This window comes from Labrus mixtus, chromosome 24 (assembly GCF_963584025.1).
Source record: "Labrus mixtus chromosome 24, fLabMix1.1, whole genome shotgun sequence".
In the NCBI taxonomy this organism is placed as follows: Eukaryota; Metazoa; Chordata; class Actinopteri; order Labriformes; family Labridae; genus Labrus; species Labrus mixtus.
Genome location: NC_083635.1, coordinates 2,011,851 through 2,028,189, shown reverse-complemented (window position 1 = coordinate 2,028,189; position 16,339 = coordinate 2,011,851). Strand labels below are relative to the sequence as shown.

At 40.5% G+C, this 16,339-nt stretch overlaps 1 protein-coding gene across 1 annotated transcript in view; it reads right to left on the bottom strand.

Moving 5' to 3' along the window:
• xirp2a (xin actin binding repeat containing 2a) overlaps positions 1-13,299 on the bottom strand; it is a 48,978-nt gene extending 35,679 nt beyond the window's left edge. The window contains exon 1 of the mRNA XM_061032134.1: positions 12,583-13,299. Within this exon, the coding sequence (XP_060888117.1) occupies positions 12,583-12,795 (213 nt within the window). The 5' untranslated portion in view covers positions 12,796-13,299. The remainder of the gene's footprint in view (positions 1-12,582) is intronic.
• Between the last annotated feature and the right edge of the window lie 3,040 nt (positions 13,300-16,339).

Genomic DNA, 16,339 nt, shown 5'->3' with positions numbered 1-16,339 from the left:
CACTTGAAAGGATATAATAATTATTTGACGATACAATATGAACTTGTCTTGCAAAGTTTTCATGATACACTTTATATAACTGATTCAACACAGCAGCATGATTAAGGCCAAGTTGATATCACGGGTCCATCTAATACAGTCAGTGATCTTCTCTGATGAATGTAAACAGAGGAGGACAGAAACCAAACAAAGAGGGCAAAAAAACCAAAGGGGGAACAACGCCACAATAAAGGCCTGAGATTAGCTTTACTATCTGAAGAAGGAAATGGGAATGTCCTTCTTCTGCAGGTCACACGTTGATCATTAACTTAAGTACTGAGTGTTATATTTTGGACCTGACAAATGCATCTGGAGGTTATTACAATATAGCCTCAAAACCTGAAGGTGAGCCACAGGAATACTCGTCAACGCATCAAGTAGATGCTGGGATATTTCCGACTGGGCCAGTGAGTTGAGCCAACGAACCAACAGACCGGCAATCGCCCTCCCCGGGGCCACGCTGCGAGCATGTCTAAAAATACACCAGCAGATCTGCAGCAGCACATTTGAAGAATATTCTGGGATTGTCCGTGTGGTCTGTGTTCGGGCTCATGATCGACGTACAAAAATGTCTTTTCAGATTAGTATCTGAGCATAAATCTACAGTTTCAGTTGACTACCAAGTCGCTGCAGCTTTATTAGAGTCCTTCGGGGTATAAAACTGTTTTCTCACTTGATTTTCTTGTCCCTTTAAAAGTTTTGATTCAAAGCAATAAATCCAAGTACGTCCAATACCAATCCTTTTTCAAATCCTTTGGCTTCTCAAAACAATCTTTTTTACTTCACAATGTTAATATATATTTTTTAATTATATTATACTTATATAAGTTAAGATTATCTGAGTTAGTTTATAGTGCCACACTACAGTTTTGTCATCTAACACAAATGCTTTCTTCTTTTGTTATAATATTTGAAAAATCATGAGCCATCCCTATTCGAAACAGCCTGTTTGGGGACATGTGGGTGCAAAACAAGTGGGATCATTAAGTCAATGCTGGCTTTGTGTGTTTCTTGCAGGACTGGAACCTAGAGGTCTTTTAACTACATCACCCTCCTTTAACATTGGCATTAGTTGAAAGCCAATAGGGTCTCATGCAGATGCTAAAAGGTATAGTATAGGACCACAAAGCTATAACAAAGATTTTGCATTTGATGACTTGGTGAAGGGAACTGGCTTGATTCTCCAGCTTTTTATTTCCTTGTTTTGAGAAGCTCTTCAATCATCTGCAGATTGTTGAATGATTCCTAAGAATCTGTTTCAATCAGACATAATGTGTAGCAGACAAGATGCCTGAACTATTAAAACAGAATCATTTATCTTCATGTAGTCATTTGACACCAGCAAGATCTTTTACACAATACTGATAAGTCATATCATTTTGTGTCCAATTTCATTGGTCCACAGTATGGACAAAAAGAAACCTTAGTTATAGAAAAAATTGTTTGGATGAGGTATTCGGATCAAGGCTAATACTTTTAATCTTCTGTCTTCTTTGTTGGTGTTGTGCAACTGTGTGCATTTCTCATTTGAAGGTCATCACTGCTTTCATGCCATCCTTTCTTCCACTAACTCTCGCCCTCTTTTCACTCTTTGGAAGCTGCTTCTTTCTGCGCCTGTTGCCATAAGCGTTCCTTTCTGCAATCCAGCAGAAGTATGAACCTTTTTTTTTGTGTTTTGAATCCTCAATCGACTGTCCTCATTATGAACAAACAGAGACACATCAATATTTCAAGCACTCTTGGGCAAACACTGGCACAAAAGAGACACGGGCCAGAAACAGAGAGGGAGGAGAGAGAGAGAGAGAGAGAGAGAGAGAGACGAGCCAGAGGCCAAGAAGGAAGTTACAAAGAAAAATAGAGTCTGGGTGGAAAACACGAAGAACAGATGGAGAGAGGCGATGTGTAAGGTTTTTTTTAAAAAGTCACACAGGAAGAAACAAACCTGATGAACAGCTGAAAGAGAGTGATGGAGAGCTAGAGAAGGAGGAGGTGGAGTCTGCTTTGTAACTGAGTTTCTCTGCAGAGGCCAGCTGGGACAGAAGGGATTAACTAAAGGCCAAACATCCAAACAGAGTCACAGTGAAAAGCGAGGAGGCGGACAGCAGCCACATAGAGAGACTTTGAGGGACAGGCCGAGGAAATGAACAAACAAAAACAAGAAAGAGTCGGCAGATTTATGGGGAGCCAGGACAAAGCCCACAAGGATATATGATTCACATTTATAGTGACAAGCAAACAGAGCTGCAACAGATGGGATATTTCCATACTAAGGCTCTCCAGTGCAGAAATGTATGATGTATGAGTTGAAGGCTCATATATTGCTGTGATGGTCACAGCTTATGCTTTGTTTTCCTCCCTCACATTTGTTGGAAACATGTAAACCTGGGTCATGTTTCTTTTTCTATTCCATGCCGTGTGGGTGCAAAAGGATTGTTTTGGGTACATGATGCAACATTTAGTCAGAGTTTTCCCAAAGCTGTATTTGTGGTGCTGTCCTGTCAGAATCCTGCTCCGCTGTCTGCTTGACGAACTCTGCAGTGGTTTTTGCCTTTCATATTTCATTGTTTTAAACTTCTGTCTCGTGGAGAAAGATGAAAACATGGGGTGAAACAATCTACTATGAATGTTTTGACTCTGACCATTTTAGATTGTGACAGCGGCTGTTTTGAAAAAGCAGACTGAGTCCTATATATCGACCAATATGCGTATAAAATGCCAAGAGATATATGTTATAGTATATATCTGAAGTCCCAGTCATGTGTCATCGAGAGCGAAAGTGCTGCCAGCACCATCACACACTGCAAGCCACCTGACGCGTTTCTTTGTGTATTACAAGCGGCTGCTTTGCTGTGCATAGCATGCTGGGAAATCTAGCAAAGCAGACCAGTTTGAACAGTTTTTCTCCCTCATTAGGTCATAATCATGCCTCTAAGCAGTATCAGTATATTTGATCTTTTTATTGTTCTGATCTGTTTCCTCTATTGTTTGAATCCTTTATTTTTTAATTGTTTTAATCTTTCCTCTATAGGTGGTTTAATTCCTTGTTTTATTTACTTTTCATTTCTACTGTGGTAAAATCTGACACTATTTAGTTTTTAAAGTTTTTAATCAGTGTCTTCCTCACATTTCTCTTTTTTAATTTCATTTGTAAATCACTTTGTAATCCTGTTGCTATATGAATAAAGTTTGTTATTATTATTATTTATAAGAAAAGTCACTTTGCTACTGGCCTGCCTACAATGCAAATGCACAGGTCATCATGATGTCATGAACATTTAACATTCAAATACATTAATTTTTTTTGTGGCTGGATGTGACATTTCCCAAAACTGGCATCTGAGAGCAAACCCTGCAGAGTCAGACGTACAGACACAGTTGTCTACTGCTGGTCACTGTTCAGCTTCACCGGAGCAGCTGGAGGTTGTGACTAAACCTGCTGCTATTTTTAGCATTGCGAGCACTCCTCATGGGAGAGCTTTGCTAGAGCCAGAGGGTATAGTCCAGTAGGGCCTTTAGAGGCAGCAACATGGATATTTGTTTCCCATTTTCAAGAGGATTTCAGTCAGGGACACTTCCAGGAGACGTACTGCTAAAAGTTTGATCTGGTTGAAAAGGAGCTGCTCTAAAACTTTCAAGGATTCTGTTACCAACACGAGCAGTGCATGAGGTTTATAATTTGCCAAAGTCAATTCAAACCAAAATATATCATAAGGACCAGGATTGGTTTGTGGAGGAAGCTGAAACAGAAAGCTGTTTGAGTGTATCAGCATGGTATGGGTAAGATATGTCAGGACATAATGGCTGCACTGTGACCTGCATGAATACAATTAAAGATACGGTAGACAAACAGCAGGTGAGTGAGGAAGTCCATAATATTAAAATCACTTCAGTGAGTGAATTTGCTTTTAGGGGGAAAAGTACATCAGAATGATTTCTTACACCAGTTCAAATAAACGTTAACCTGCAAATTGTACTGTAACTTATTAGCTTTGAGTCATAACCTGCGTTTATTCTAACTCGCTCCGGTGCTTTTACTCTAAACTTGAGTTTTGTATTTATATTAGCCAACATTTTTCAACAACCTTGAATACGTCTAAATAAAGGTTGTTTTGTTCAAAGTAATGTGGCGTTTTGGTTTAGTCGTCTAGTTTGCAAGGAAACTTTGAAAACACAACACATCAAGAAATAGGGCAAGACAGTGGCAGACAGCTAACGTCAGCCAATGTTACTTGTGTTGACATTCATTATTTGAAAATAGAACAATTAGCAAGAAGTCGCTTAAAAGTTATCCTGCAAATCACATCACATATATCCTCATCAGAAATACTGTTTTTTTCATTAAGACAACAACTCCAATGACCCCATGCTACTTCACACTTCCTCAAACAATATCTAACCACCAATACCACAAGACGAAGACGAAGACGAAGACAAAGACGAAGACGAGGTATTTCTTGGTAAAATCACAACAATTTGCAGACATGGTTTTGTTCCTGACACTACATCCCTTCAGGGTTAAGTGACTTGCTTGGGGACACTTCGAGGTGGAAGCTGTTGAGGGAGAGGAGATTAATTCAGTTTGCCCAAGTGGCTCCATTTGCAAATGACAAACTTGACCCAGATGTAGTGAGCGGCAGATAAATTAAAGCTTGACCGACGTCCAGTGATTTGGAGGCTGGCAGACACTCCCTGTGTGTATCGACTGCTGAGAACGAGCAGGGGCATTAGCAGGCCGTTAATGCGGACTGGAGGTGTCTGCAGAGCTTCAAAGAGACAGAAGATACGTGCAGTTTTTTTGTAACTAAATCAAAATATTAGGCATTTGAGGTAAGAGATAAAATAGTGGCATTTGTTAAACACATATAGATGCAGATGTGGAGGCACATTCAGATAGATATTCTGTCATATTATGTCTTCTATTGTTAGTCAGCTTATATTTGAACATCCATAGATTTTACATGTATTGTTATGACTTCATCTATCCACTCTGAGCGTTAACTAAATGAACCCATACACCCATGTCAAATACAAAAACACTGACATATTAACACGCTGGTGAATAAGGATTCAAATGGGATATATTTAGTATCTGCATCTTATGGCCTGTAGCAGATCTCCTCATTCTGTATTCAGGGCCTTCCTCCCCTGATTACCAGCGCCTTTAACCAGGGCTGAACCCCCGACAGACATGTGCTCATCTCCAGGGAGGGAAAGTTGTGGGAAAATTGAGGAAAGGGTGAAAGAAACTGTCAGTGTGAGAGATTGTGCGGCCGTGAAGTGGTGCCTGATGAAGCTAATCATTACCGAAACATGAATATAATTTGTTAATCAGACTCCGACCTGCTTTACCTGCTAAAATATGAACTCGCTCCTCATTTCGATTTTCTCACTCTTAATGCCCCCAGCTGATTCACTCCGAGGGTCTTTCACTCCATATCAATCTTCATCGTCCTTACTCTCTGCCTTCTCCTCCCATTTACTTTCTCAGTCCTCTCTTTCACAATACGGCTGTGTGCTCGCTGAATGCAAATCATATTTCAGTCTCTTTCATCAGTCTCGCTTAATGTTCAGTGAGCAATGCCAACATCACCAGGCACTACTATTTATACACGGCAACCCCAAAGTGGCTCGGGATCCGGCTCTTTTTTCAGCCCTTCCAAATATACACTGAAGCTGGGAACTGACATCGGCTGACACACTGCATGCCTGGTTGATATTCTGGGGATTTAAGTCTATAAATGTGCAAACGTGTGATACAAGATCATGCATGTGGACGGGCTACACATCACCTTGGCATACTGGCAAATGTGACCTGGACAGTTGATCACTGTGTGTCTGACTGAAATGCCTCAGCAGTCATTACAAAGATGGCCATGACAATTGTACATGCATGTCCTCTGAATGTTCAGAAGTTTCCAATGATGTATTAATAATAAATATTGATCAAAGTTGGCATGAAGCTGTGGCTAAAATAAAAACAATGAAACTCTAGACCTATAAAACAAAGCATTATAAACACTAAACCAGCTAGTTTAGTGCTATAATGACGTAAAACGACGTAAACTAGCATGGCATTTTTTCAACTAAACCTGTAAACACCAGAGCATCAAAGCTGGACTCAAGTGGCCAACTTTAGCGATTTAAATCAACAATCTGGCCCCTGAACCTCTCTCCAGATATGTTCGAAAACAGGACGGAAACAGGGTAACGAGAAGCACTGTGAATGGAGACTGTAGCGTACAACATGGTAGATCTACGTTTGGTCAATCAGCCTTCTCCATCAAAGGCTGTAAACTCTGGAACACATTACCACCTGAAATAAAATTAATGTCCAACTTAAAATCTTTTACAAAACAGGTGAAATGCTCAAAGCAAGCCAGAGCTGTACCCACTTTTAATGAATATCTTCAAACTTTATTTTAAACTGGTTTATAACATTTGTATTGTTGTACATGTATTTTAATGTATCCTCATATCGTGTTATGGGGTTTTATGTAACTGAATGTTGAACATTTTAATCTGTTTGTTTACACAAAGGAACAACTGGGGACACGAGTTGGAAATTAGCAACAGCTGTATACTCTTTATGCAGCACATCAGTTTCATGCTTTGTATTGAAATTTATGTTAAATTGCATTGTCCCTATTAAATAAATAAATTCAAATTCAAATCACGTTCTTCCTCTTCAAAATATAAAGCCCTCCAAAAGAGTTTCAAGATCAACGCTAACATGCCTCCACGGTTTGACATCCAGACTTTTTCTGCTGTCCTTCCAGCACCTGTATGAGGTAACGAAACAACAAAGACCAATTTCTACCAAGAATGCAAAGCTAAAAGGCACAGACAAGGCGATACATCACTATTCAACGATCATTAGATGAAGATCAAAAAAGGTGCAGCACTTCTTCTGGATCCAGTTTCTAAAATAATTCAAGGAAGAGAAATGAGTTGGAGGAGTTTAAAAGCGCTCGCCTCGTCATTATGAGAATGTCAGCATGGCTCCGAGTACCTGCTGTGTCTTAGTGTAGCCTCACAGAGCTGCTAGCATGGCTGTTAACTTCTTCGTGTGCGATTACATACAATTCTCCAGATGCTTTTACTGGAGTTGTAGTTTACTTCTCTAGTGCTAGCTTGCAAATGTTAGCATGTTAAAGCACACAGGAATAATATGGTAAACAGACTTAACCATGTGTTGTGTATTTTCAGGAGTAAAGTTTGATGATTGAAATCTTCCACAAAAAGATCTGCATCGGAAATCTTTTCTGAGGACTTCTGAGGAGGTTTTTGTTATGGCAACCATTAGATGAGGAATGTGTTGCTGCCCTCGCAGTGACACAGTGCCATAATAAATAAATGATTGAGAAAATAAGCCTGAGGTCTTTGGCTAATTATTGAACACATATGCTCTTGTGGCAGTGTGGGTGTCAAACTGTGTTAGAGGGGAGACGATCTGAGTCACACAGCGATTTGTATGGAAAAGAGCTCCGAGGGATGCATTCATTACCAAGCTAAGAAATAGGAAGGGGGAGAAAAGGCAGCACACAGAAACGCAGAGCAGACTTTTGTGAATGTTTCGACTAGCCAAATCCACACACAAAACAAACGGCAGGTAGGCAAATGAGTCGGAGTGATTCAGATGAGTAACATGAAGCAGGGAGTTTCAGAGCTGTGTTTGGCAGGCGACGTAACAGAGCAACTATTCTCAGAGCCAAGGTCTGCGAGCAACAAGTCGTCATCACACAACACACGAGCAATGTGGCAGCGTCTCACACACACACACACACACACACACACGAGGCTCGGCTGCCAGCTCCATTAAAAGATTTGAATCTGTGAAACTGAGACCAAAGAGATGCCTGGTAAAAGTTAATGGAATTTTTACGAGCTCAATGGATTTGACGGGGACGGGGACGTCGGTGTCCTCATCAAGTCCGGATCAATTTATCGCAGAGACATTGTGGCTTTTAGTTCATTTAACATTTAATTAAGTGCGTTTAGGGACGGCGATGCATATTGATTGATTTTTCTTTTGGTTCACCGTTAGCCAAAAGGCTGTCTCATTCACATCTATCAGTGTGTCATTTGTCACGTTTAAGTGCCATTTATCAGCATGGCAGAGTGACAAAAATGCCACTCTTGGCTTGAAAGCTGCAGAAAAGTGTAGCCATAGGAACAACTGTATGAAAAGCCTCTCGCATTGCTCCATTTAGTCCATATTGTATATTGAATACTACCTTTTAAAACATCTGTTCAGCACTTCTTATGGAAGCCATATGGCGAAAATATCTACGAGAAGAAAACAAAGAATCTTTCAGCCCAATCAGGCAGTCGCATGAAAACACACAAGATTGACTAGGAACAGTATTCCAGACCTACAGAGCCACTGTCTAAATATCTGTTGACACCTCAGTCAGAGTCATGAGTCCCCCACCTTAAAGAAGTTCCACTCTCAACACTCAACCATGTTATCGTGTTAACCAGGCGCGACGAGCTCCATCCTTAAGTATGAAATCCTTTTAAACTCTTCTATGTCGTGTTAAATTTACCTTACATATCAGGATTAGATATTCCCCCAATTATGCAAATCCTGATAATCTGACAGCCTCATAAAGAAGAGGAAAGCCATTTTCAGACACCTCAGGGTATTAATTCTAATTAACACCAGGTGATTAGTAATTGTCTCCCAGTGATAAACTCCTTATTAAGAACACATCATTAACCGTATTTCTCATACACTTTGCTTTATTCAGTGGCTGTTATGAACATCACCTCACTCTTGTCAGTCTCACAGATGTCACACTGCCACCCACTGGTCATCAGCTGCCATTACAACATGGATGAATGCCAAGTGAGGTCATGAGTATGAGAAACATGTAAGTTACGTAACTATTAATTTATATCCAAACATTTTAATGATGGCAAGCTTTCATAGAGAGCAAATTAATGCATATTTGCATATCCATTACCGTACAGCTTGAGCATGAGTGCATCTGAGATCGCCTCATCTGTCTCATGCATGTGCATCAGTGTGTGTACGTCCAGCCCCGTGTGCACAGTCATGACCAGAAGGTCAGACAGATGTTGTAAACACAAGCCAGTGTCCCTCGAGGATCGGCCCCGCTACACAGGCGGAAAAAAAACACGCTCTTTGCACTCATGATAAACCATTGCATCACATCACATTCGAGGCTCATCCGTGGACTGTCCTCGCAGTCACTGAGGATCTTGGCCTCGGTTGAGCGACCACCTGGGAATCCATCGGTCATTGTTACGGCCGGCCGTCCAATGACAGCGCTGGCGTTTAAATAAATGAAATGGGGCAGGGAAAGAAAAATACAGTGCATCATCAAATATTAAGCTCAGCATTACAGATGAGCCGCAGACGAGGTCATGTTTTATAAGCAGCCGGCTGCAGAGAGAGCTCTGGTCCTGTCCTCTCTCTGGGAATCTGGGAACACTGCCCACATGCTCCATTAACACTGACTACAGGCTGTTGTTTTTTCAGGAAAAGATGGGAGCAGACTATAAGCACTCATGACACAATGCCAATATACAGCATGTGTTACAGGGCCAGCATGTGCACACAGATGTTTTTACCAACATGTAATCCTAAAAAGCATGTAAATACAATAAATACGCCCTCTGTGTCTCCCCTGGGGGAAAATTAATGGCTTCATTTGGAAGTAGGAGGAAACTAATCTGATGGAAGTAATTGTTAAGTGACAAGTTGATTAGCTGTTATAAGTCATCATGAAAAAGGTTTCCCAGAGGATTCATGGTGTGATGGGTAGACTAACAATCTTCAGTAGCCCTTACATTTTAATGTGGACTAAAAATATGCGAAATATAAGCCAGTCAGCTTTCACAAAGAGATATGAACCCAACCGCAGAATGAAACTCCCAACGAAAACAACACCATCAATCATTTAGCGAAGGCCTCGTAGTGACATTCTCAATCGTCAAAGTCCTCTAGAAAGATGACACTATGACTGTTGTCTATCTGGAGCAACTGAGGAAACAATGTGACGTTGACAAAGAGCCACAAAGTTAGCAGTGGGAAAGGATTTTCAATGTCATACCGACAGTCAGTGTTTGCTCACTATCCATCACTCAAAAAGTGTTATCTTCCCCAGCTCCTTGTTCTGCCAGCTGTGAAAACTGTTTTATTTCTGAAAAATGGTTCGTAACGGTTGGTAAGGCCACTACCAATGGTCTTACTCAGCCAATAGGAACACAAGTTAGGTAATTCTATCATTTGTTGATCAGGGGGGGGGAAATGACAAATGGCATGTTTTGTAGTCTTAACATGTGTTGTTGCTCCAAACCCAAGGTCAGATATAATACATGAATGCTTTGGCCTTTAGAGTGCAGTGGAAACAAATTGCGAGCACAACAATTACATTTTTAAGAGGTTATTGTATATTGTCAGTAAAGGTTTCTGATTTACATCTTCAGCAGTCCAACAGGCCAATATCAACCCTCCTCTTAACTCTGTACTGGGACTCCACTATGAACTGTGGGTAAACATCTGCCTCTTATGTGTTTACAGTTCACTTATATTCAGAAGATAGCTGCTAACTAACAGCCTTTACAAGACAATCTAATACAAATCTCCATAACCAGGGATATGATCTGATTCAGAGATGACTCATTACAATATGGAATGATTCTGAATGATTCAATTCAGAACCCGTACTGAACCCCGAGTAATTTCCTTTTGCGAAAATGCTTTTGCAATTCATACACTATTTATTGAACACGGCTAAAAACAGGTGAACATAGATTGGTTTGCCTAATATGGATAACGTCAGCAGTGGTAGCACCGCCAGCCTCCAGTCTGTGCCAGTTTAACCTGACATAAAACTTTATGTCCATTCTCTTTTTCAAAATACTGCCGAACTGCTGCAAGGTTCACTTTTCTTGTTTACTTCCAGACACTAGAGCAGGGAGAGAAAGCCAATTAACCCGAGCTAAAGCCAGTTTATGGCTAGATTCCCGGCTAGTGGTGGGTGGCTGCATTACAGCTTCAACACAATATTTGACCGGCATTGAGGGCTAACATAAAAATATTAGTAATGCGTTTAAGTGACTAGTAATATTGGAAAAAAATTTCAATTGTTTTGTCAACTAAATTCCTCACATCCTTGACAGACAGCGACAAGATGTGACCCCTAACATTACACCACGTTATTTAATCCATGTTTAATATAAATTATTCTTTTTCAAACACAAATTCTAGCAGTAAGCCTAAATGAGCGACCGTTTTACACACAGCTTACAGTCGATGACTAACTTGGAAGTAAAAGAGCCATAATAAAAACCAAAAAGGAGCTCTTATCTCTCTGACTGCTATGGCTCAAACCACAGTAGTCCAAACAGATGTGTCTGAGGACAAAATAAGAACATATAAGCTTCACCAGCTGTACTAAAAAGAAAAGATGCCATCTTTGACTCTTGTCTTTATTGATGTGGCTCATTAACCGCAGTAATCAGGAAACTGTTTTCATCTCAGGAGCCAGATGTGATGTGATTCGAACAGATCCCTCTCTTCTGTCTCTGGCCTGATGGAGATACTTTGCTCTGCTTCCAGCTACAGCCAACATACCAATTACAGGGTTATTTTGAAAGTCCTTCTGAACCGTGAGGCTCCTTAAAATAGTTCTTAAATAACAGGGTGTCAAATATCAGCAACCAAGTGGCACTGCATAGAAACAGCTGGTTATCTGTGCCACCAGTCAGCACTGGCACACACTGAAAGCTACATTTCCCGTAATGCATTGGCACTTGCTGTGTTTGAATCCTATAAAAACATAGGTTTCCAAGCACTGACATTGAGCTCATTGGCCTAGGAGCATTTCATTGGGTTAGTCTGATGTCACAACCACATTTGGCGTTAAAAAAAGTAGGTCATTCGGGCCTTTATGTCCCATCGTCAGCCATTTGGTAAACCGGAGGCTTTCTCATAATGACTCGCCTCACTTCCAACAGACTTAGATTTTCCTCTCAGAGAAGCCAGCTGGGATGGAAAAACAAAGCGGGGAAGAGAAGGCCACCCTCCTCTCCAGCTAGGAGACGTTTACTCTCAGCAGTTTTTCACCAGAGTCATTAAAATAACAGAAAATCAAATCAAGGCAAACTGTGAGCAAAGGAATTTTCTATTTCGTTTCCAGTGGTTCTGATTGTATCCAATTCCAAGTTACTATTAGTGCCATTATATTGTCCTTTACAGTCCAACAGTGAAATCTACCCAGTATACAGTTTTGCCACTTGGAAACAGGATCTGCACAGACCTCACAGTCATACAACCACTACTCACTTTGCAATTTCAAGTATCTTTGAAGGTTGCAAAAAGCTTTTTCCATTTGTTAAAAAGCAAGCAAGCATCAAAGTCATCCATCTCTCTGACACATCTAGCACAAAGTGCAAACCGTGGCAGTTATGTAACAGCAATTTACCTAGAGAAAAGTGGAATTGCATTGCTCAAAAAAAGTACACTTCACTCTGAAAATAAAGAAATAAAAAGGCACAGTGGGTAGTACTTACTGTGTTTGCCCCGGCAGGCTTCTCAAACATCCTCTTTAGGCTATCAAGTGGGATGTCAAACCTCTCAATCCTCTTAGCAGCCTGCAGGTCCTCTCTGATCACTGGATCTTCGGATGCCTCTACCTGCGACCCACAGGGACTCCAGGAAACGCAGCCCGAGGTCACCGACACTGCGCTCGCCACCTCCTCTCCATTTCCTGATTGAATTTCCATTGTTGTACAGAAACCGTATCTCTCTCCCCACTCTTTTCCCTGCAGTCTTGGTGCTTAGAGGGGAAGTCTATTGTAAGAGGAGGGTTTAGGAGGGGTGAGGAAGTGTTGGAGTTTTAAAAAAGAGGAGTGAGAAATAAAGATGGAGATGCAGAAGTTGCTGGGGTTTCTTTCAGTCTGGAGGGCTCTCTGGGTTTTGCAGGCACAGCGAGTGGCTGGAGAAAAAAAAGAGGAGGAGAGAAGAAAAAGTTCACAGGGAAAGTTTTTCTCCCTCTCTCCCTTGCCCTGTAATTACTCATACATACACAGAAGCCTATGTAAACTTGCATGTGGGCTGAGAAAAGCAAATTGAGATATGAGCCGTGTAAGCAGGCCAAAGGAGTGACAACAAAGAAGAGGAGAGAGGAGTTATGTGAGACAATGCTCCTTTACTTGGGAGGCCCAGGTTCTCTTAAACTGTAACTAAACATGCTTAATATTGTTTTAGTTCCTTGATATCACATGACTAATCTGAATTTTATTATAAATACTTATAAACATGATTCAAACTGATGATACTGTATGTTTTCTTTATGGTCAAATTCAACATCTGTTTCTGGACTGTAAACAATGAATGTGTTTTTAATATTTTTCACACATATGCAAAGGTCAATTATTGAACTAAATGTGAAGAAATGGTGCACAACATGTCAGGGGAAACTTATTGCTAGCTATTTTGACTGAGCTAACTGTTAGCTAGCCTGTTAGCACTTCTCACTACTCCTAGATTTTCGAATGAAACTTTTTAGTGTATTCGACAACATAATTAAAGACATTGTACAAATACATGTAGCCTACCTGCTTCGTTTCCAATGTGCTGGTGAGATGCATACTGCTGGTTTTATCCTCCATAGAGATACGAGCCACACCTGTCTTTTCCTGTTAACACAAAATATATCGAACACTTTACCGGTTTACATGAAAGTCAAACATTAGCTTTTAAGTGCAAAGAGTTTTATTTTTAATTGGGTACTCTTCCAACCTTGACGGAGGCTCTTGTCCCACAGACAAGGGGGGCTTGGCTTGGTAAACTCCTGTTAGCCTGCAAATGGGTTTTAAATCGCTATAACATATGGACAGGAATAAGGAATAAACATGTTTACAGCCTGGTACAAAGTGTGATTTGGGTGTTATGAATAAATGTCTTTATAGGCACATACTGTAATTGGATTATTTAATAACTCACCCATTTTGATTTTGTGAAGGATGCAATTAAATGCATAATTAGGGGCGTGGCCAATCTGACTGCTGTAGTGGGCTGGTAGGAGGTTTATGGCCCGCCTCAGCTCCACCTTCTATGTTTGTCATTAGTTCAACTGAAAGTTTGATAGAGTCAGGATTTCCAATCAATATGGCAACGACCTTACAGTAGATCGGCTTCCAGAACAGTCCTACAATAACCAATGTGTGTCACTCAGGCCTCGTCCATGTTCATTCAGAGTTTATAAAGTGTATACAATATTAAGACTGTTATGTGGCTTACAGGTACCTTTAATAGAAGTTATTTTTCTAAATAACTGGGTTTAAATTAAGTCAGAAGATAAGGAAATATTGAATCATATAGCATTAAGAAGTGAAGGACCCCCAAACATTAAGCCACTTTCAACCTAACTCAAAGGTTTAAAGCTAGAAATGATCATATTTGCTTTGCTCTTCTATCAGCTGGTCACACGGTCATATCTGCTGGCTTTCAGGAAACAGATTAGCAGCTTTTCGCCTCACCCATCCTGCATTTAACACCAGGTCTGGGGTGGATAGGAAAGCTCATTATAACAGAACAAACCAAGGAAGGTCCACAACAACTAACCCTGCTGGCCTTCTCTGCAGCCCTGATGAGGGAGGGCTATATTGTTAACTTTTCACCAGCCACACCAACTTTTCTCACGGAGGGTTTTCCTGCTTTTGGACCTGGCACGACAAGGGAAACTAACACGTTGACTCAGCTCTTCCTCTTTTATCCTGCCATGTTTAAAGGGTGATTCTCAGTTGCTGTTGCTCTGGAGAAAGAGAGAGACAGAATGAAAATGTTTCATGAGCTTAAAAAAAAAAAAAAAAAGATGCAGGGGTCAAATGATGGACGGGAGAGTAAGACGAAGCCAGGAGAGATTGACAGCTTAGTTAAAGGATCGAGTAGAAAGAAAGACGGCAGAGTTACAGGGCTGAAACAGTCAGTCAGATTCACAAAAGACACATCAATACAAGGGAAGAGAGAGAAAGGAGTTGATAAGCAATCTAGATAATCCAATCTTAATGAATGAACGGTCATGATACATGCATCTGATAGTACTTTAGAGGACACAGTATCACTCCATTTATCCTAGCAGCAGATACATTATTCAGAGAGGGCCAGAGGTATGTGTGTCGCTTTCAGCTGGATCCTGTGTCCATTAAGGCCACTCAGCTTGCACCAGTTACTCACACACATGAAGAAAAATTTGATTTTATGTCTTTGAGGCATTTGTGAATTTCCATGACATTTATTTTTCAATGTTATTTCATTTCAACAACTGCGAAAGGTCAAATTTTGAGAGAAAATTGAGACACCAAGGACGTTTCCTGTATTCATGGAGTAGTGAAGATTGTCTGTGATATGCATCTTGATTTGTTAGTGAAAGCAGATACGCACACAAGCTCACACAAACTGTTTAAAGTGCAAGGGCTGAGTGGAATCCAGCGTGAGAGCAAACATAATACCCCCTTACTCAAAGCTCCAGAGCAGCTTTTCTTTAATACTACCAGACACTTTTTCAGCCCTAGTGGGGCTTCAGAGAGACTTTCTCGTGAAGATTTGCCCGAGTGAAAACACTGTCTGCTTCTGTTAAATAAAATATGTTGCAGGTTCTGTGCTTGCTCCCATACTGAATTCCTGGCCTTGGGCTCTAGACTTCTTTATTTGGAGGACAGACTGAAATAAAAAATCCTCAGAGAAGATAAGAGGACGGACGTTAATGTTTGTATTTTGTTTTGTCTACTGAGTCAGAAAGACGCAGATATCAAATGATCCACTAACCTTTTAAAGATACGGTCTCTAAATACCTCCACTTAACATAGTTTAGCTTGGTATATACTGACAGAGCCAAAGGTCATTTTGGTTCCCAAGAAAAAGTCTGGAAATACAGAAAAAAAACCATATATAAACATCTCACAGTCCTGACATGGATTCTGTTCGAGACTCTAGCCAGGAAAATGTGTCACAGCTCACCACACATACTTCATCCCTGTTGGTTTGTTGATGTTGAAATAAGGGCCGCAATTTTTCTATTCCACTTCTTTTCAGCCAAAGATGACATTAAGGCCTAGCTTCTCTTAATACATCATTATAAGTTTAGACAAGTTGCAAAATAACTTAAGGGAACTGGCTTTTTCTTTTTTAATCATTACTGACATGACTGTGTGTGTTATGAAAGAGGTCGCTTTGAAAAACCAACCCACAGATATGTAGCATTTAGCATCTCTCTGCTAATATCTTTTAATGCAGCTGTTAATTTGTTTGTTTTTTTTGAGTTGC